The sequence below is a fragment of the Halichoerus grypus genome, chromosome 8, assembly GCF_964656455.1.
Source record: "Halichoerus grypus chromosome 8, mHalGry1.hap1.1, whole genome shotgun sequence".
Lineage (NCBI taxonomy): Eukaryota > Metazoa > Chordata > Mammalia > Carnivora > Phocidae > Halichoerus > Halichoerus grypus.
Genome location: NC_135719.1, coordinates 77830084 through 77852377, shown reverse-complemented (window position 1 = coordinate 77852377; position 22294 = coordinate 77830084). Strand labels below are relative to the sequence as shown.

Genomic DNA, 22294 nt, shown 5'->3' with positions numbered 1-22294 from the left:
ATCTGTATTGCAATCATCTGTTAACTTGTCTCTCTTCCCCCAGCCAACTCACTGTCGGTCCTTGAGGATAGAGACCTTATCAGATCATTTGTGTATCTCCAAATCCAGGTGAATTGCACATAAGAGGCTATTCAGTGAATAGACTTTTTCTCTGCCTTTTAAATTCACTAAACACACGTTCAGTGCAAATGTCATGCTAGGTGTTGGACTTTTTTCTTAAGGCTACAAAGGCGCAGAAAGTGTAAGTTCCCCACCAAAGGCAGCAGAATGGCTTTGGAGCCAGGGACCTGGCTTTGAATCCCAGTCCTACTGGGATTAGTCCTACTAATTATTACTAATTAAGAGTAGTGATAATTTGTATTAATTATTACTTGAGTGACTTTGGGCAAGTTATTTAACTTCTCTAACCTTACTTTACTCTTTGATAAAAGGAATAACAGTACCTACTTTACATGGTGGTTGTGAATTACATGGGAAAATGAATATAAAGCACTTAACACATGTGTGACACAGCATTCAGAAATAAGAGCTGCCTTTTACTTATTGTGATTAGTGGTTTAATAAGAACAAAAAGAAACAGCTTTGGGTAACTGGTGATGGAGAGAATAATAATATTGCCTAGAGGGGACCCTAGACAGGTATCTCAGAGGTTGGGATATACCTGATTCTTGAAGGGAAGTCTGGAAAAGATTATAAGTAATAGTAAAACAATAGGAGGTATGAGAAGAGGGTATGGCGCATGTGGGAAATAAAAATTTAAGGTAGTTAGCACATTGGACATGTGGTGAAGAGAGCTAAGAGATGAGGCTACCTAATGAAGGATTATCAATTTCATCTTCTCTTCACTGTGGGATAATGGGTGTTTAATGCCTTTTTACAGATAAAGAAACCAAGGCTGTGGTCAGTAAGTACTTGCCTAGGGCTACATGGTGAGTAAAGCAGAGCCAGTGTTCAGACTTCTAAATTTTATGTGCTTCCCATCACACCCTGATGCCACGTCATAGTTTTTTTAAGAGTAAGTTACTTTGTATCTTGATGTTCATGGGTCCCCAGGAATTGATGTGTTACCAAATCTGTGATGGTTTTTATAGGAACAGTGCAACTGAATGTTACTGTTTATTGCATTTACTTAATCAGGTATAAATGTTTCATTCTTTCATTTATTTAAATATTTATTGAGTTTGTTAAAGTATTTCTCTGGAATAATTATTCCAAATCTTCTCCCTAACTCCTCAGATCTTCTTATAGTGTCTATGGATTAGGCAGATTTCAGCTGCTGGATTTACCTTCACTTGATAGATAGCAGATTGGAAGATTTACCCTTCCTTTGAAATAGGATTCTAAGGAAATTTTCAGAAACAGACCTGTAACAGAAAAGAAAGAAACCTGTATTGGTATTGAACAGCATCTCCAGACATTAGCTGTCAAGTAATCCAAATGGTTGAGAACATACTATGAGAGAGATAATTGTGTTAAATAGAGTTTTAGTTTTATTAAAAACCCACAAGCTGTTAGACTGCTATTAGTTCTGCTTGTTACCCATGAAGCTTATGTTCTAAAGAAGGTGATAGGACTACTTTCTTTTACTGACTAACATTGAAATAGGTTGAAGTAGACAAAGAGTTTCTTGGTATTGATTAAAAATATATATATATATTTTCAGGAAGCTCTTGGCTGGCTCAGCTGGTAGAGTGTGTGACTCTTGATTTCAGGGTTGTGAGTTCAAGCCACATGGTGGGTGTGGAGTCTACTTAAAATTAAAAATCAGGGGCGCCTGGGTGGCTCCGTCGTTGTGTCTGCCTTCAGCTCAGGTCCTGATCTCAGGATCCTGGGATTGAGCCCCGCATCGGGCTGCCTGCTCGGTGGGAAGCCTGCTTCTCCCTCTCCCACTCCCCCTGCTTCTGTTCCCTCTCTCGCTGTGTCTCTCTCTGTCAAATAAATAAATAAAATCTTTAAAAAAATTAATTAATTAAATTAAATTAAAAATATAAAATTTAAAAAATATATTTTCTGTAGTAAAGATGTAAAAGTTTTTTTTGGGTGTGCCCTTTTAACTATTCAGTGGGGTTTTTACCAACCTAGCTAACAAAAATTCAGATCTGCTGTTTTAAAATATGAGAGTGAAGAGTTTTCCTTAAATATGATTCAGTGAGACATGTTTTTCTGCCTCCCTTCCCAGCCCCTAATATTCCATCATTGTCAGAAGGAACATCTCCCTGAATTTCAATACTCTTTAGAATCTTTTTTTTTCTAGAATCTTTCCCCAATTTTCCTTGCTTTGTGTCCAGCCCTCTGTGTACCATCTACTGCTTTTGCCCCATAGGGGACATACCAGATTAGAACTCATTTAATGCTATAAAGATAAAATTTCTCCAAAATATATATATACATGCATACTGCTTAATATTCTTATATTCTTAATATTCTTATATTCTATACTCAAAGCAACATTTAGTTTAGGATTATAAAAATATTAAGTGTAGTTGTAGCATATTGCAAAATACAGTTTCACATTTCAGACTGAATTTAGACATTTGGCATAAGTTACAAAATAGATTGTAAGCTGATAAGCTTTAAAGAATTTAGCATGTCTTGGTTTTGCCAGGTGGAAAGAGGAAATGACTTTACATTACAAAATGTCATCAACATTGTAGTAGTAATTGTTGAGTACCTGGGGTGTGCCAGGCATATTACAAATATTGGTTTATTTAATCCTCACAACAACCAGGACAGGTGACCATTATCCCCATTGCAGAGATGAGGAAAGTTCGGTGCCAAGAAATTAGGTAGGCTGTATAAGTGGTAGACACGGAACTCAGACAAGGGTCTCTGTGACTCGAAAGCCTTTTTTCTTCTCACCACACCACACTGTCCCTCTACTTTAAACAGTCACACAATTATTTATTGCTCTGGGGTCTCAGTAGTTACTAGTTCTTCTTAGGTTCTATTTCTTTTGTTTTTCGTATTTCTCAAAATTAATTGGAAGTTAATTGCTGCTTCTATCTTTTCATGTGTTAGATTTTTTAAAATTTGGTGTAGAATATTTCCACATGTAAAATACTCTTTCAAATGATGCTGAAAATTGAGAGATCTGAACAAGCAATGAACCTGGTTAACTCTGACAATCCTTTACTAGCCCTCTGCTTCTGAAATTCCTAGGGAGATGTATACTTCTCAGTGAGATAGGAATAGAGGCTTCATTAAAGACTGAGTGTTAATGATGGGCATATGGAGTAAGTGAAAGAATCTTAATATAACTTTTTTTAAAAATAAGATTATTTGAGAGAGAGAGAGACAATGAGAGCACAAGCAGGGGGAGAAAAAGAGCGAGAGGGAGAAGCAGACTCCCGGATGAGCAGGGAGCCCGATGCAGGACTCGATCCCAGGACCGGGAGATCATGACCTGAGCCACCCAGGCGCCCTCTTAATACAGCTTTTAAGAATATATATACTACTGGATGTATGAAAGAGGTGTTTATTTTAGTGTATTAGAAAAAATTGTATTTTCATGGATCTTAGAATGAAGCTAGGTAAAAACATAAGTCTGTTTAGAGAAAAGTACTAATATAAGTAGAGCAAAGACATGGTCAAGATTGAATATGGTTGCATAAATAGTGTAAATGATTTTGATCCATTCCATACCCTCACATAGTGAATTAATTTCCTTTCCTTTCCTTTCCTGTGGGTTCCTTCCACTGCAACATCTAGCTTTCTGGTGACAGGAGATTTCAATGGTTGTATTAAGAATGGTGAACCTATAGTAAGAGTCCTTTTCAAAAGCTGTCTTTATTTCCCCCGTGGTCACATTGCCTTTGTTCATATATTTTTCATTGAACTCCTTTCTCCTCTGCCTACTTCCTGTGTACCACAAAAAATTGTACAGACTCCTATCATCCCAAGACCAAGATGACTTGCCTGATCCTCTACCCCCACTTTGATTATTGCATCAATCCATATCAGCACATTACATTTTGCAGTATGTTCTGAACTTGCAGTGGCTCGTAATTATATTCATATCTCTTCAACCATATTGTGAATTATATGAGGGCTAGGGATAGTGTTTTAATATTTTTTTGATAATTATCTATATTTTACTATGGAAAATTTCATACAAAAGCTCAGTGACTTTCTGTTCATACCTCTTAAAACCTGTTGGTGTTTTTCTTTATATTTAGATGTTCCTTATATTTAGGGATATTAGTTCTTTGTGATTTAAATTGCAAATATTTTCCCCAACCAATATTTCTTTTAAAGTTTTATTGAAGTATAATTGATATAAAATAGATTGCACATATTTAAAGTGTACATTTTGATGAGTTTTGACATCTGTATATACTCCTGAAACAGTTATCATAATCAAGATAATGAACATTTCATTGCCTCCAAAAGTTTCCTTGTACCCTTTTGTAACCCACGCACCTAATTCCCTGGTCTCCAGGCAACCACTGATCTGCTTTCTGTTACTGTACATTAGTTTGCATTTTCCTAGAATTCTATATGAATAGAATAATAGAGAATATACTCTCTTTTGTCTGACTTCTTTTATGTAACATAGTTATATTACGATTCATTCATCCATCTAGTCAATATCCTTTAAGTCCAAGTAACATTAAGATCTTCCTTATTTCTCAGAGCTTAACATTAAGGGCAGTAGTTGAAAATGATAGAACCCACAGATATTTGGACTTAACAGAGGCTTTTATTTTTTTTATTTTTATTTTTTTTAAAGATTTTATTTATTTATTTGACAGAGAGAGAGACACAGTGAGAGAGGGAACACAAGCAGGGGGAATGGGAGAGGGAGAAGCAGGCTTCCCGCAGAGCAGGGAGCCCGATGCGGGGCTCGATCCCAGGACCCTGGGACCATGACCCGAGCCGAAGGCAGATGCTCAACGACTGAGCCACCCAGGCGCCCCAACAGAGGCTTTTTAAATTTTTGAACTATTTGCCAGGATTTGAATGTTTTTAGTATTAGTCTGTAAACAGAACGTACTTTTCAGAGCAGGTTCTGGGAAGGTGAAATCTCACTATCCCTCTGTTCCTGATTCCAGCCTGTATCTGCCTTATTTGAGCCAAATGGCCCCTGGATCCAGTGAACAGTTAGGTGCAAGTGAGGCCTGGGCTCTGTGGGAGATCTGTCAGGGAAAGATGGCACAGGACTTGTTCCTCAAATTTATGGGAGGAAAAAGAGGCAAAAGCTTTCCAGATGGAGATGAGGAGAGAAAGTGCCAATAAGCACATATAAAGCTATTCAGCATCATTAGTCATCAGGGAAATGGACATCAAAACCACAGTGAGATACCACTTTGCATCCATGAGGATGGCTCTAATAAAAAGATGGACAGGGGCGCCTGGGTGGCTCAGACGGTTAAGCGTCTGCCTTCAGCTCAGGTCATGATCCCAGCGTCCTGGGATCGAGCCCCGCATTGGGCTCCCTGCTCAGCTGGAAGCCTGCTTCTCCCTCTCCTACTCCCCCTGCTTGTGTTCCCTCTCTCTCTCTGTCTCTATGTCAAATAAATAAAATTTAAAAAAAAAATCTAAAAAAAAAAGGATGCACAATAACAAGTGTTGACAAGGGTATGGAAAGATTGAAGCACTCATATACTTATGGTGGGAACATAAAATGGTGTAACCACTTGGGAAAATAGATTGGCAGTTCCTCAGAAAGTTAGAAATAGAACTAGAGTTACCATGTGGCTCAGTGATTCTTTTCTTAGATATATACCCAAAAGAAATGAGAATATATGTCCACATAAAAACTTGTATGGGAATGTTCATAGCAGCATTATTCACAATAGCCAAAAAGAGAGAAATAACCCAAATGTCTACTAATTTCACTAAAAGTGAAATGTGGTATATCCACATAACAGAATATTATTTGTCAATAAAAATCAGATGAAGTACTGATACATCCTACAATATGGATGAACCTTGAAAACATGTGAAGTGAAAGAAGCCAGTCACAAAAGAGCACATATAATTTCATTTATATGAGATGTCTGGAATAGGCAAATTTAGGAAACAGAAAGTCGGTTAGTTGTTGCTTTGGACTGGGTAAGGTGGGGGAGTGAGATGGAGATTGACTGCTAATGGGTATGGGGACCAAAATGTAAAATTAGATTGTGATGACAGTTGCACAACAAAGCAAATATATTCAACATTGAATTGAACACTTAGTGGGTGAATTATATGATATGTAAATCATATCTCTAAAAGCTTTTAAATAAAGGGACTAAGTACCAATACATGCAAAACTTGCATGAATCTCCAAGGCCTTATGCTCAATGAAAGAAGCCAGTCTCAAAAGGTTATATACTGTAAGGTTACATTTATGTATTTTTTAAATTATGGAAGATCATGACACATTAATAATCAAAACCTGTTTGTGTGCATGTGTATATTCACATACAGACTAAAAATGCTTTTTAAAATTTAAATATACAACAGTTACAGCAGTTGTTTCCATTTTAACTTCTCTATGTTTGAAACTTTAGAAAATGTTAAATTTAAGCAATTAACCTTTGACCATGACATGAAATCAATATAGGTTCTTAAAATATCAGAAATGTTTATTGTATGCTCTTAGTCCACATAATACAAAGCTTTAGCTCCTTAGAATTTGGGTATTAAGGTCAATTTCCTACCCTCCTTATTAAGGAGGTGGTCTATATGGTGGTTAGGCCTCTTCTTCCAAAACCATCTTTTAAAGTGAAGGAAACCTGGGTGGCTCAGTCAGTTGAGTGTCCAACTCTTGGAAGGAAGGGAGGGAGGGTGAGAGGGAAATACAGAAATATATAAAGTGAAGGAAACATGAAATATATTTTTCTACAGTTCATGAAAAATAATTTGGGTCATCCACAATGCCAAAGAAGGATATAAGGTATCAACAGTCTTCTTGAATGTTTGCGACTATCCCCAAATCCTAAGTAAGGATTATTTCTTGGTGAGATTGTCCCCCAGTGCCATCAGTTTCACGTCTACCAACGTCAGGCTGTCCCCTTCCCTGCACTACAGTGGGCCCCTGTAGATAAGACTCACGACTGGCCCTGGTTCTTGGTCTACTCCAACTTCAGCTCCTTGCCTGCTGGCTGCTGTTGTCTTGCCACCTTTTCTTCAGGCCAAGTCTGATGGATCCGAAGGAAGATTGCTAAATGAACTCTAATAAACTTTCTCAGGATTTGTGTATAGTGTTCTCTGCTCCCATTGACTCTGCCTTTTTAGTACTTCCCACCTTTCTTACCTAAAAGGTGTCTAGTTTTTTTGGGGAAAATTGGCATGACAGCATTGCAGTCATAGTTCTTTCAATGATTTTTTCTGTTTCCTTCTGTTTGCACTTTGTTCTATTAACTATTATTTCCAGGACCTGATCTCAGTTCCTCTCTCTTTACACTGACTTCTAGGGAAGTTTATCCTTTTATCTTCAACTCTGTGTTTTGATGATGTCTTTAAATTTTTTATTTCCATTATTAACTTTTTATTGAAACTCGTCCTGAATTTCTATCTCTGAGTATTTTTCTTTGAAATCAGTTCATCATCAGTCAATTAACAAGCATGTATTGAGTATTTTATAGCATGTACAAGATACTGCTATGTTACAAAGAGCTATAATTGTCACAGCAACACTAATACAAAGTTCTTGCCCTCAAAGCACTTAAAATGGCAGATAGGACCCTGACCCTGCCCACCCCCCAACCCCCACCCCTGGATTGACTTACTGGGCCTCCTCTAGTTCTCTTTTCTTTAAAAAACTTTTTTCGTTTTTCGTTTACTTTTTCCTCTCAATCTTGATAGCTGTGTTGCTCGGGTAGGGCCACGGGGGTGGTTATCTCACAGCTATGAAAATTGGTGCCACCAAAAATTCATTTCCAACTTCAACTGTACTGTTAACACTATTCAGACATTCTTCTAAGTAATCCGAGTTATCCTCCTTTCTCTTAAGTTTTTCACAAAACTTAAAATGTTTGTTAAGCTCCCAATCCTCCATTCTCTTATATTCAGCACATGACTGAACTTCTACTTCTCAGAGTAAACTATAATTCCAAAATGCCTCTTCCCAATATCCATATTGACACCTATCCTTTACCTTCTTCTTTCTTATGTAATACTCATCTGTACGCCTGCGCTCTAGAGCTTTTCTTGCCTCCTCTCTCCTGTGTTTTCTATATTGGCTCTTTCCCCTCGCTGTACTAAAACATTCCCCCAATCCCTTTCTTTCCCTCTCTTTCACCAATTGTTGACCCTTTGGTCTCCCAAATATTTCTCAAATCTGTCCCCCTCTCCCTATCCTCATTGCTACTACGTTAGTTCAGGATAGTTCCTTGTTGCTTCTTGTCTAGCCTCCTAAAGCCATCCTTATAGTAGCTACCAGAGGAATTTTTCTCAAATATATATCTCATCCTTTTACTCTCCCATTTAAAACACTATTGTCTCCCCATTGCCTGCAGAATAAAGTCTGTTATGCTTAGCAGGTCATACATGTGCCTTCATGATCTAGAACATTCCAGCTGAACAGTCTGAGTTCAAACTTCACTTCTCCCTTGATGGCTTCTCCATTACATTCTTCAGGGAATGTAATGTATTTTACACACTCCCATATCTCTTTGTCTATATCTCTACTATATAGTGCTTTAATCACCATGATGTAATTGTTTTACCCATATGTGCTATAAATCCCCAAGGGTAGCTACTGTGTTCTGTTCTTTTTGTATCCCCAAGTGCCTAGCATATAGTATTTTTTTTTTTAAGATTTTATTTATTTATTTGACAGAGACACAGTGAGAGAAAGAACACAAGCAAGGGGAGTGGGAGAGGGAGAAGCAGGCTTCCCGCTGAGTAAGGAGCCCGATGCGGGGCTTGATCCCAGGACCCCGGGATCATGACCTGAGCCGAAGGCAGATGCTTAACGACTGAGCCACCAGGTGCCCCTGCCTAGCATATAATATTGACACAGGTGCTTAGTAAATATTCTTTGAATTAATAGGTTGATTAATGAAAAGATAATACAAGGCAGTATATGCCCAATAATTCAGAGGAAGGTTAAAGCTGATAGAAAATTAAATCTCAGGGTAGGCCTACACAAAGAAGCAGTTGAGTTGGCCCTTTAAAGGACGTAGAACTCAGATAAGTAGGAAAGAAAGAAAAGGAAATTTTCAATGAAAAACTGATGTAATCAAAGATACATGGGTCTATGGCATGCCTGGATGGCTCAGTTGGTTAAGCGTCCAACTCTTGATCTCAGCTCAGGTCTTGATCTCAGGGTCGTGAGTTTAAGCCCCAGCAAATGATAAGGTTAGAAGTAAGCTAGTGCTAGATTATAAAAGACTTGAAAGACAGGATGAGGTTTTTGGAGTTCCTCCTGTAAGCCAAGAGATCCAAACAAGTAAACCAGTGTCTACTACAGGTGTTGAGTCCATTAGCCTCTGCTACCACCAGCACCCCTAAGCCCAGCCTGAGAATTCACAGTAGGGATGGAGGCAGAACCTACAAAGACAGTCCTTTCCATTCCTTAGAGGAACTTGAACCAGCACCCACATGTGACGTCTGGATATAAGTAAGTGAGAATGATCATGTCTTCACAAAATGGTTGGGGACTCCTGGCACTGTCATTGGAGACCTTTGAAAGTGTTTTGTTTTTTAAGCAGTGAAGCAATCTAATAAAGGCAGAATTTTAGGATTATTAATATGAAGGAAAATACAGGATTGTTTGAAGGTGGGAGATTTGGTGACAGGGAGAATAATTGAGCTATTTCAATGGTCCAGGCTGGAAAGGACAAGAATCTAAATGATGGCAGTGCGGTGGAAAAGAAGAGGTGGGTATAGAAGCCACAATGGACTGGATTTCGTGAATGAGGGAAGGGGAAGAATCAAAAGTTGGAAACGCATATGCTGACTGGTTCTTATTACCCACTTTTTTTTGGTCAATGACAGATTCTTTGTTCCTGTCAGTTTAAGTGTATGTTATATATTAGGTACAATGTATTTGTAGGTATGATAACTACAGACTAATATATAATGTTATGTTATATATCATTATATATTGGTTGTAATTCATACCTGGCATTATATAAAGGTATATTATTAGGTATAATTATTCCTTTTATATCTCTAGAACTTCTCCATTAGCCATGTCCTGTTAATCCCTCTGTTTAGAATGTCTCCCCTTGGGGCGCCTGGGTGGCTCAGTTGGTTAAGTGACTGCCTTCGGCTCAGTTCATGATCCTGGAGTCCCAGGATCGAGTCCCGCATCGGGCTCCCTGCTCGGCAAGGAGTCTGCTTCTCCCTCTGACCCTCCCCCCTCTCATGTGCTCTCTCTCATTCTCTCTCTCTCAAATAAATAAATAAAATCTTTAAAAAAAAAAATAGAATGTCTCCCCTTCTCCATTTCTCTCACCCTTCTGCTTTTTGATAAACTATCCATCCTTCAAGATTTAGCTCAGTTATTTCCTTGATACCATTCTTGACTGCTTTATTTTGTTTTCTTTCCTTTTTGATTCCCACAATATTTGTACCTATACTGTAACAATTATTTTTATTGTTTCATAATTGTATAATTCCTCTCCCAACTTCTTGAGAAGAAAGGGTAACTCCTTCGGTATGTGTAGTGCCTAGCACAGTACCTGACATACAGTAGGCATTCAGAGTATCAGTTGAATTAATGATAATAATCCTAGAGACATGTTCGAGGTGGTTGTTAGCATATGGACACATTACAGTGGTCTAATAACGATTATGCCTGCCTGTCTCTAATAACTCTGACATTCATTTCATTTTGCATATTGCCCTTGTTTCCTTGCCTAAAACACTGCTTTTGTTGTTAGACTTTTTTTTTTTGAAGATTTTATTTATTTATTTCACAGAGAGAGAGACACAGAGAGGGAACACAAGCAGGGGGAGTGGATGAGGGAGAAGCAGGCTTCCCGCTGAGCAGGGAGCCCAAGGCGGGGCTCGATCTCAGGACCGTGGGATCATGACTTGAGCAGAAGGCAGACGCTTAACCAACTGAGCCACCCAGGCGCCCCCGTTTTTAGACTTCTATGTAGAGAATTTCAGTTGTTTTCCATCTGCTTTAGACTCCAAAGACTTTTGCTAATATGACCCAAGCCTTCTAAGCAAACCATCCCGGACATGTGCCATGTTTATTCTGCTCCTGTGATTTTGAGTTCTCCGTGATTTTTAAGGTTTTTAAAAGTTCTGCTTAAAGCTCATACTGCCTCGATCCATGTTGCTCCTCCCCTTCTTTGGACCCTTAACAACAGCACTAAAGGCTGTACCAGAGGTTATTAGCTCTGCCACCTTAGACAAATCATTTCAGCTTTCTCTGGGCTAGTTTCTTCTGGAACGTGGGAAAAATTCTTCCTCACAGGGTTGCTGTGCAGATTTGGTATGATGACAGTAGGACATGTTCCCTAAATTGAGTCATTTAGAGACTGCCTTTATAATCTTTCCATTTTTATGTATCATCTTTGTGTTTAATATTTTTTTCTTAAATTGAATCACTGAAAGGGACTTTATCACTAAATGAAATACCAGCATGCTTACTACTCTATAAATAGAGAATAAACTAAAAATAGATATAATATAAACGGTATTAATCTTGCTAGATACTGTTGCCAAGCAGAGGCTTTTAGCCTGTTAAAAAAAGAGATCAAGAGGCAGTGTGTCTTAGTGGGATATGTGGTGAGAGGTTTTTTTTTGTTTTTTTTAAGATTTTATTTATTTATTTGTCAGAGAGAGAGAGGGCACAAGCAGGGGAAGCAGAGGGAGAGGGAGAAGCAGGCTCCCCGCTGAGCAAGGAGCCCGATGCAGGACTTGATCCCAGGACCCTGGAATCATGACCACAGCTGAAGGCAGATGCTTAACTGACTGAGCCACCCAGGTGGCCCATAAGTGGTGTTTTTAATGATCACTGTTAGTTCCACACATTATTTTGCTGATTTGTAATTTAATTATTTCATACATACCTTTTGTTATTTCCTAATATATTTTCCTGGATAATGAAGAGTTAACTATGTTATTAATATTCATTCTTATACCTACATTTTATGATCAGCATGATGTAATAGAAAATCAGAATCCAGGTTCAAGCCAGTCTTTGAAATTTACTCTCATTACACCCTGGCCAAACCATTGAACCTAACTTAGCTTTAGCTTCTTTATATATGTCCTACCTGTATCACAGAGTTATCATGGGAATCAAATGAAATATGTGAAAACATTTCAAAAACTGTAAAATGTTATTAAACATGAAATCCCATTATTACTACCATTCTTTTTTAGTTTCTTAAGTTGAATTTGACTCTTCAACTAGTTTGTGAGCTTCTTAATGTCAGGAAATACCTTATTCTCATTATTTTATTTCTTACAGTATCCAACATAGCTTTATTTGTATTTAAAACTTAATTAAGTTATTGCTTATTTGAATAGGAGTCATTAATAAACTTGTACTGGGAATGTAATACAGACACTCCTGGACAATTACTATTGTAATTATTTTATCAAAAAATCCCAAATCATATGGTAATGCATATTTAGTCCAAATTATCAATTTATCAAATTTCAAAATAAGACGAGTTACTTAAACTATTAATATCACGTGACTGTACAATTTTAATCAATGTGTATATTAGTCTAAGTATTCACCCACATTACTTTTGTATTCTTCTAAGTATGTTGTACTGCAAAACGTTTAAAGTTCTAAAAAATATCCCCAGCTACCTAAATTCTAATTTAATCATGATTATTTGCAGCACTATAGTTTTTTTTATTTTTCTTAAGGATCATTCCATGGCTCTTCTCAATTTTCTTAATAGTTACCATTTAATGAGTATCTACCATCTGTAATCCTCACAATAATTTCTGTGGTGTTCCTGTTGCATAGATGGTAAATTAAGGCTAAGAAATTGAAGCATTTTTTATAATTTTTTTTTTTTTTTTTTAAGATTTTATTTATTTGCGAGAGAGACAATGAGAGACAGAGAGCATGAGAGGGAGGAGGGTCAGAGGGAGAAGCAGACTCCCTGCTGAGCAGGGAGCCTGATGTGGGACTCGATCCCGGGACTCCAGGATCATGTCCTGAGCCGAAGGCAGTCGCTTAACCAACTGAGCCACCCAGGCGCCCCAGAAATTGAAGCATTTTTGCAGAGTTACACGAATAGCGAATATAGAGCTAGGATCGCACCTGAGCTCTATCTGCTTCCAGATCCTGTGTTCTCTTTTCACTGTGCCTCGCATTTGCTCCAGGACAGCTGCACAGCTGTCACAGTGTGCCTCCTCTCCCACTCCATTCATCATCACCATCATCACTCTTCTCCCAGACACCCACAGCTCAGGAACTTCTAATTGCTCTTGGAAAAACCTTTGACTCGTTTCTCCCCACCCCACCCCCACCATCTCCAGTCAGTCGGTGTGCTAACCTTGTGAAACCAGCCTCTGACCACTACTCGGCAGCTCTGGTACTTCTGACCTGATCCAAATTACCATCCCCTTTTCTTGTACCATTGCAAAAGCCTTCTGTGTCCTACGTCCTCACCTGCCTCCTGCAGTCTATTCTCCAGACAACAGCTAGAGTGATCATGTTAAAGCATAAATCAGAACCTTCCAATGGCTTCCTTGCTCACTCAGAGTTAAAACCCAAAGTCCTTTGTGTTCCACATGGCGCCCCACATATCCATCTCTTATCACTTTTACCCTATTCCCTTTGGTAACCTGGCCTCCTTGCTGTTCACTGAACATGCCAACCTGCACCTGCTTCAGGTTCTTTGCATTAACCATTCCCTCTGCCTGGAATGTTCTTCCTGCAGGTATTTGTATGGCTAGATGCCTCACTTCAAGTTTCTGGTCAAATACCACCTTATCTGAGAGACCTTTTTTAGACTCAGTATCTAAACTAGCACACAAACCATCCCCCTACTAATCCTCTCCATTCTCTTATTCTGCTTTTTGGTTTTAGAACTCATCACTCTTGACAAATATGTTGCTCTTTGATCATGTAAGCTCTTTGATGGCAGGGATTTTGCTACTACATTTCTAGTAATTAGAATAGTATTTCACATGTAGAAGGTGCTCAAAAAATTTTATTGAGTAAATAAATGAATGAAAGAAACTATAAATTTAGAGTAACATGGACATGACCTCTGAAGACAAGCTCAAGAATTCTCCTCTGGAAGATCTCATCACTCTCTCCACCATGGATTCACCCCTATTACTGTGTCTTCCTAAGATTCCTGCAGTAGACTCCTAATTGCTTCCCTGTTTCTGCTCTTCCTCCCCCCACAGTGCATTCTTCAGCCATTAACTAAAAAGTTAATCAGACCTCTCTTACTGCTTTTAAAACCTTCCAATTGTGTCACCTCACTTTCATAGTAAAATTTACACTCTTTACCATGGTCTGCAATACTACAGCATGTATCTGCTACCTAGTTTGAGGACTTTTTTTTAAAACCACTTTCTTCCTCATTATGCTTTAGCCACATTGATATTTCCTAAACATGCCAAGCTTATTCCCATCTTAAGGCCTTTGCATGGCTACTTCTCTGCCCTGATCAGTCCTCTTCAAGATCCTCACATGTCTGTCTCCTTTACATGCAAGTCTCATCATAAAGGTTACCTTCTCAGAAAGGCCTTTACTGTCTACCCAATCCAAAATAGCTTCTCTATTCACTTTTCTTAATTTTGGCTTATGATAAATGTTATAAAGAAAATAATCTTGATTATTAACTTTCTTTTATTCTTTATCTCCCCATATCTGCATGAGAACAGGAAATTTGTCTTTCGCATTAATTTATTGCTCTGTCCCTAGCACATAGAACAATGCTTGAGACTTCTTAATCACTCAACTAGTTGAATCAATGAATGAAGATGTATAATAGTCATCTGGGCACTTGATAAACGGCAGAACCTTAGGCTTTTCTCATGAGATCGAGTCAATTAGGGCTAGTTATATGATCCAGGAATTTGTAGTTTAACGAATAACTCCAAAAGGGGAACCCTCCTACACTGTTGGTGGGAATGCAAGCTGGTGTAGCCACTCTGGAAAACAGTATGGAGGTTCCTCAAAAAGTTGAAAATAGAGCTACCATATGACCCAGCAATTGCACTACTGAGTATTTACCCCAAAGATACAAATGCAGTGATCCGAAGGGGTACGTGCACCCCAGTGTTTATAGCAGCAATGTCCACAATAGCCAAACTATGGAAAGAGCCAAGATGTCCATTGACAGATGAATGGATAAATATATATATGGATATATATATATACATACATACATACATACATATACACAATGGAATATTATGCAGCCATCAAAAGGAATGAAATCTTGCCATTTGCAACGACGTGGATGGAACTGGAGGGTATTATGCTGAGCGAAATAAGTCAATCAAAGAAAGACATATATCATATGATCTCACTGATATGAGGAATTCTTAATCTCAGGAAACAAACTGAGGGTTGCTGGCATGGTGGGAGGTGGAAGGGATGGGGTGGCTGGGTGATAGACATTGGAGGGGGTATGTGCTATGGTGAGCGCTGTGAATTGTGTAAGACTGTTGAATCACAGACCTGTACCTCTGAAACAAATAATACATTATATGTTAAAAAAAAAAAAGAAGAAGAAGATAGCAGGAAGGGAAAAATGAAGGGGGGGAAATCGGAGGGGGAGAGGAACCATGAGAGACAATGGACTCTGAGAAACAAAATGAAGGTTCTAGAGGGGAGGGGGGTGGGGGGATGGGTTAGCCTGGTGATGGGTATTAAAGAGGGCATGTACTGAATGGAGCACTGGGTGTTATACGCAGACAGTGAATCATGGAACACTACATCAAAAACTAATGATGTAATGTGTGGTGATTAACATAATAAAATTAAAAATAACTCCAGATGATTCTTTTGCCTGGGCGAAGTTAGAGAATACTGGTTTAATGGTAATATTGCTAAGTGAAAGAAATGAGTAAATGGGAATGATGATTCAGGGAGTTATCATTTAACCTTGGCATATTGAAATGAATGAGTTGAACATTTCCCAGAGTGTACACAATATGACACTAATCACATAAGATGTGTGATGATAAATGAGTTATCTCTTCTGATCTATTTAAGAATGCCAAATATTACATTCTTTTGGAGATTAGTTCGGCAGCCATTAGCATATTGAAACGTCTGAGAAATTAAACATTATAGGAATTTACTTGAGTGTTAAATATATTTGCCAAGTTTATTTACCACCCCTACCCCAAATCATTTTCTCAACAAATCTCTATTAATATACTAAAGAAAATGCATGGTACAAGAAGTACAGTCCTTGGTTCACTGCTACGATAGCTTATTCTCTCCATGGTTAGCTGTCTACACAAATCACTTGCATGACTGATGGTTTGGACTAGACACTGTCCTAGCAGAAATTGTTTTTTGGCAGAAGTATATTCTAAGTATCTTTTTAAAAATATGTTATTATAATAAAAATTCAGATAAGGATCTTTTGACTCTCCTTTGTTGGGTAGGCTAGAAACATAAAAAACTAGTTAAATTAACTTCTGTATACATTGCTTTACATTTCCATCTTACAGCTAAATTATTTTGCCTACAATTGCCTTATGTTTTTCACCCACTTATTTATTTAAACCCAATTAATCACATGTAAATTTTTCTAGGTCTTTCTGGTCTCATTGCAGTAAGTTCAAAATGTATATAAAGAAGATAGGCTTTTTCAGATTTTACCTTATTTCAGCTTGTTTTCCTTCTTGGGTTTCCCACTACAATAGGTACCCATTTAGAGAGGCAGAATCTAGTAACTGTGAATGTTAGAGTAATTGTCTTTGATTCCATTTTTAATCCGCTTTGCCTAATTCTGAGTCAAAATGGTTTCTTATGATAATGCTACTTTGGTTTTTTAAAAGTTGGAGTCCAGAAAGTTAGGAATGTGTTAAGACTGGTGATTTCAGGTATTTTGTATCCTTGTATTCGAGGTATATCTAGATAATATACACTATAATGAGCTGATTGTCCTCATGTATATGCACTTGGTCCTGCCTACTTCTTTTTCTAGATAATTAGGCCTAATAGTTTCCACTATTGAGTGTGTTACTTAATGAAATTACTGATACTATCTTTAATGAAGACTAAAACCTGCTACACTGAGTTTTACATGCAAGGTACAAGCTAGCCTTTATTTGCTTCAAATTCTCTACTAAGAATGGTAGATGAAGTAATTAGCAAAGGAAATTCAGAAAAGGCTATTGCTGTTGGCAAACTAAGGGAGATAATAAGGCTCTTCAGAAATACTATTTACAGAGGCAGTTTTACAAGCAGGTACCACCCACAATCATTTTTCTCTCTATTCTCCGAGGCACATGGCAAGAAACTAAATAAAATCTCCATTCTTTACCATTTACCCAGGATAAATGAAATATATTGAGAAAGTGCCCATTTGTAAAACTACTATATCATTACTGTAACAAGGAAATACTTTCAGGTCATTTTTCTGATTGTATTTACATGTGAAAAGATAGATGATTCTATTTGAACTACCATTTTGACTGGTAGAGTATCATAGGCTTTTGAGTATAACCTGGTATAACCTTTTGAGTTATAACCTGTGGGTAGCTTTGTTTATAAAGACCATCAAAAGTAAAAATAGTTACATTATTGGCAAGTTGTTTCTATTACAGGAAGTAATTTGGTTAAAATAAACATTTTGAGTAATGTTTAGGACAACTCCCAGTCTTCGGCAAACTTGGGTGTGCCCTCATCAGTGACAAAAGCAGGAAAAATATTAAATGGGAGAGTTCAGACGTAAGACAATAGAAGGATGCCCAGATGTATCTCAGAGCAGTGTTACCATGTTGATTACACAATTTGGACTGCATACCCAGAAACACCCCTCAACTTAAACCCATTTACCAATTGTGATTTTTATAGGCATGGCTAATTTTCATTCTCATGGGTTCTGAACATGTTTACTCCTAGATTTGCCCTTGTTTTGGGTTTTACGTGTATCAGTGAAGTATTTGCAAGTTCTTGGAGGTTAGTCTTCAAATTACCAAATAAGTGTTAAGTAAAGGTTGCCCTGCATTCCTTCAATTCATAAAAAATGAAAAATCTAAGTTGAACTTGTAGGGAACTACACAAAGACTTATTTCTACTCATCTCAAATGTAGGAGGGTGTTCAAAGGAAGAGGCCTGGCTTGACTAGAAAATGTACGACGGCATGTGGGCACAGCTTAGAAGGCAAGGGAGTATATAGTATAGAAGGAGGTAATTTGTAAGGAAAAAAATCATTTCTATTTCCCCATCTAAAATCATACCTATTCTGCCTGAGTTATCTGAGATGTTTTTCTAAAACTCATAGATTGCCTGGAAATTCCAAATAACTTGTTTTAGGCTATTCATTTTAGGACAAAAAAGTTAGAATTACAGAGTACCAAGAATCATGAAGATAGGTCCTCAAAAGACTAAGATTATCTCTCTTTTGAAAATAGTGTGCTGTGTCTTAGGCCACTTATTAACAGCATTCATCTTTTGAACTATAACTATTTTTTAAAGATTTTTTATTCGAGAGAGAGAGAGCAAGGGAGAACACGAGCAAGGGGGAAGAGCAGAGGAAGAGAGAGAAGCAAACTCCCCGGTGAGCAGGGAGCCTGATGTGGGGCTCGATCCCAGGACCCCGGGATCATGACCTGAGCCGAAGGCAGACACTTAACCAACCACCCCTCAACTATAAATGTTAAGAGATTCTAAACTTTGCCCCATCCCAACATACATAAAAGGCATTCCTATTAATGACAGTATCTTGGAATCAGAATCTTAAAAAGGGTTGTTGGTATGATTTTAGGGAAAAAAATAGATGATGCTGGTAATTTCTCCAACTTTTCCTTTGGAATCACCAGAGTAGAGCTAGATGATGACCATAGTTCTTCTGGTTCTAAATTCTATGATTCTTTCACTACTCTTCCTTCCATGCTACCTATATACCTGCTTCTCTATAATGATAGGGCCTAATTTATCCCCTGTGTGCATGTGTGTGTGTGTGAGAGAGAGAGAAAGAGAGGGAGAGAGAGAAACAGATGAATCTAATACACAAATGTACTAAAGAACTGTTATTCCTACTTTGTCTTACGCACAAACCCATATTGTTTATTTAAATAGGAAATAAGATGAGTTTAAATTTAAAAACTAGGTATCCGTTTGGTGGTATGTTGGGGAAGACATCTGAGAATATAAAAATTTAGAGTATCTTTTAAAAACCAAATTAAGGAAGAAAATCTAAAATTATATCTTAAAATGTTCACATAATGTGGAAAACTTTAGTTGTATCAACCAGGTTTCTACCTTATTTCCTCCTTGATTAGAGTGTGTAAAGTATACTATAATATGTACTCTACATCAGAAACCAGAATTTGTTTAGTATTCTGATTGGTTCTTTTTGTATGGGATGCTTAAAGTGTTAGATTTAATTATGTATAAAAAACATTTATTATAAACACCATGGAAATATTATTTGAATTTTGTTTAAAACAGTAATTCTAAATTTTTTTTGTATCTGGGACCTCTTTGGCAGTCTGAAATCTACAAATTCCTTTTCAGAGTAATGTTTTTATATTTATTTAGTTAAGGATTTTATTTATTTGACAGAGAGCGAGAGCAGGAACACAGCAGGGGGAGTGGGAGAGGGAGAAGCAGGCTCCCTGCTGAGCAGGCAGCCCAGTGTGGGTCTCGATCCCAGGACCCCGGGATCACAACCTGAGCCGAAGGCAGACGCCTAATGACTGAGCCACCCAGGCCCCCCTTTATTTTTATTATTATTTTTTTAAGATTTTATTTATTTGACAGAGAGATAGAGCACAAGTAGGCAGAGAGGCAGGCAGAGGGAGAGGGAGAAGCAGGCTCCCCGCTGAGCAGGGAGACCGACGTGGGGCTTGATCCCAGGACCCTGGGAACATGACCTGAGCCGAAGCAGCCGCTTAATGACTGAGCCACCCAGGCGCCCCCAGAGTAATGTTTTTAAATGTGTAAAGTATTACACATGCGTATAAATACATATATATAGGATTAAAAAGAACCCTATTATATTAAAATGCAAAATTATTGTTTGTGATCTAATAATGTAAGTGCTTTTTTTATCAATGCATTGAAGACCTAGCAGCCTTTTAATTACTACCATAATTTCAAAGTAGTATTGCACCTAAATGGTATTATGAGATATATATAACAATTACAGTGTGATATGAAAAATCATATTTATTGTTGACAAAGCACAGGTACTTTTATGTAGTTTGTTGCTGACATCATTCTTGGAGAAAATACTAAACTTCAGTTAGAGGTTAGTGAAAATAAAGATGCAACTTTTTTCCCATTGTTCACAAACCCCCTTGTCTAAAATTATTTTTGTTCCCCAGACACATTCAGGGAAGCCAGATGTAATCCTCAGTATCTCAAGAGACTTAATCTTAGAGGAAACTGGAGCTCAGAGTCTTTTCCATATTTAGCCCTTAATGCTTTTCAAGCCTTTAAAAAAAAGCAAGTGGTTAGTTGTTAAATGATGATTGTCAATATCTCTTGCATTAGGAACTTGGCTTATTGCCACTTATTTTATTATAGATTAGAAGAAGTAGATATTTATAAAAGCCAGTTTAGTAATTTTATCATGAAGTCAAATCAGAACATACCTGCTAGTAGTAATGAGTGCTTTACTTATGTCTTGACTTTGAGCTGCTATGGCCATATGTTCCTTTGCCATTAAAGAGAAAATGTAACCCATGTGGTAAGCCCCAAATCATACTACTTTATGGAACTAGTATTGGTTAGTCAAATTTGTGTGATTATCTTTTTAATTTGGTTTTTTCTCAAAATTTCATTTAAATGGAATTATACAAAATATGTCCTTCTGCTTCTGGCCTGTTTCCCTTAGCATATTTTCAAGGTTCATCCATGTTGTAGCATATATCTGAACTTCATTTCCTTTTTATGGCTGAATAATATCCCATTGTATGTATATACTACATTATTGTTTATCCATTTATCTATTGAAGGACACTTGGGTTGTTTCCACCTTTTGGCTACTGTAAATAATGCTGCTGTGTACATTGTCATACAGGCGTCTGTTTTGAGTCCCAGTTTTCAGTTCTTTTGAGTATATGCCTAAGAGTGGAATTGCTGGGTCACATGGTAATTCTGTTGCTTAACTTTTCAAAAAAGCTGTGTGATTATTTTTTATAATAGTTTATTTTTATTATCCTTTTATTAATGTTTTTTGAGCATTAAAAAAACTTTTTTTTTTTCTTATTTCCTTGGTTGACTTTTGTTGCTGATTTTTAAGAAATTATTTGTTTTGGTCATTCATTTTTTTCTTTTCTTTTCGATTGTTTGTTTTTCAGACCCGAGTCAGAACTCCATCACAGGGGAACACAGCCAGCTGTTAGGTATAGTATTACTGTGGGGATTGACTTTCTCTAAAGTCACCCTTTTCCTGCCTATACTAACAGACATTATTCCCACTTCTAATTCTATTTTCCATCCCCTCCTTTTCTGCTATTCACTCCTCAACTTTTTTTCCTGCTGTTTCCATTCCCAACTTGGTAAGTTTTAGGAAACTACTTCTGCAATTGATTATTAAGTCCCAATGTAGTTATATTTAAAAGTAATTTACATAGTCTGTGTTTAAAAATAAAATCTGTAAGAATTAGAGCTTCCTTTTTCCAAGATAATTTTGTCAAGAAGATACTATAATACTCTGTAGTATCTTGGGCTTTGCAGCTACTTTGCCCTTATTATTATTTTTCTTGGTCTTTTAATCACCCTCATTTTTTAATTACTGAAAGTACTTCATAAACAGCATGAGCTTAAGCAAGACGTAGAAGTTGATGTTCCGGGGCGCCTGGGTGCCTTAGTCGTTAAGCGTCTGCCTTCGGCTCAGGTCATGGTCCCAGGGTCCTGGGATCGAGCCCCTCATCAGGCTCCCTGCTCAGCGGGAAGCTTGCTTCTCTCTCTCTGACTCCCCCTGTCTGTGTTCCTTCTCTCGCTGTGTCTCTCTCTGTTAAATAAATAAATAAAATCTTAAAAAAAAAGAAGAAGAAGAAGTTGATGTTCCAGTTCTTTATCTGTTAAATAAGTGATGGAAATAAATTTGTTTCTTCTAGGGATCACATGTTTAAATTTCAGTAAGCTTGTTGTTTAACAGAATTCCACAACATCTCAGAACTTATAAAATTTAAAATATAGAAATAAAACATACTCTGGTGAGGAATTCAGACAATACAAAAAGTATATGTAAAGAAAGTAAAGTCCTCTAAAGTATCTCTT

The 22294-nt window shown here is 37.4% G+C and overlaps 1 protein-coding gene across 4 annotated transcripts in view; it reads left to right on the top strand.

Annotated features, from left to right (window-relative positions):
• SLC12A6 (solute carrier family 12 member 6) overlaps nucleotides 1-22294 on the top strand; it is an 84077-nt gene that overhangs the window by 19778 nt on the left and 42005 nt on the right. For 3 of the 4 annotated variants that reach the window (XM_078053424.1, XM_036082572.2, XM_036082575.2), the window contains exon 2: nucleotides 21370-21414. The exons of the other annotated variant lie outside the window; for it this stretch is intronic. In XM_078053424.1, the coding sequence (XP_077909550.1) occupies nucleotides 21370-21414 (45 nt within the window). The remainder of the gene's footprint in view (nucleotides 1-21369; nucleotides 21415-22294) is intronic. 4 annotated transcript variants of the gene reach the window in all.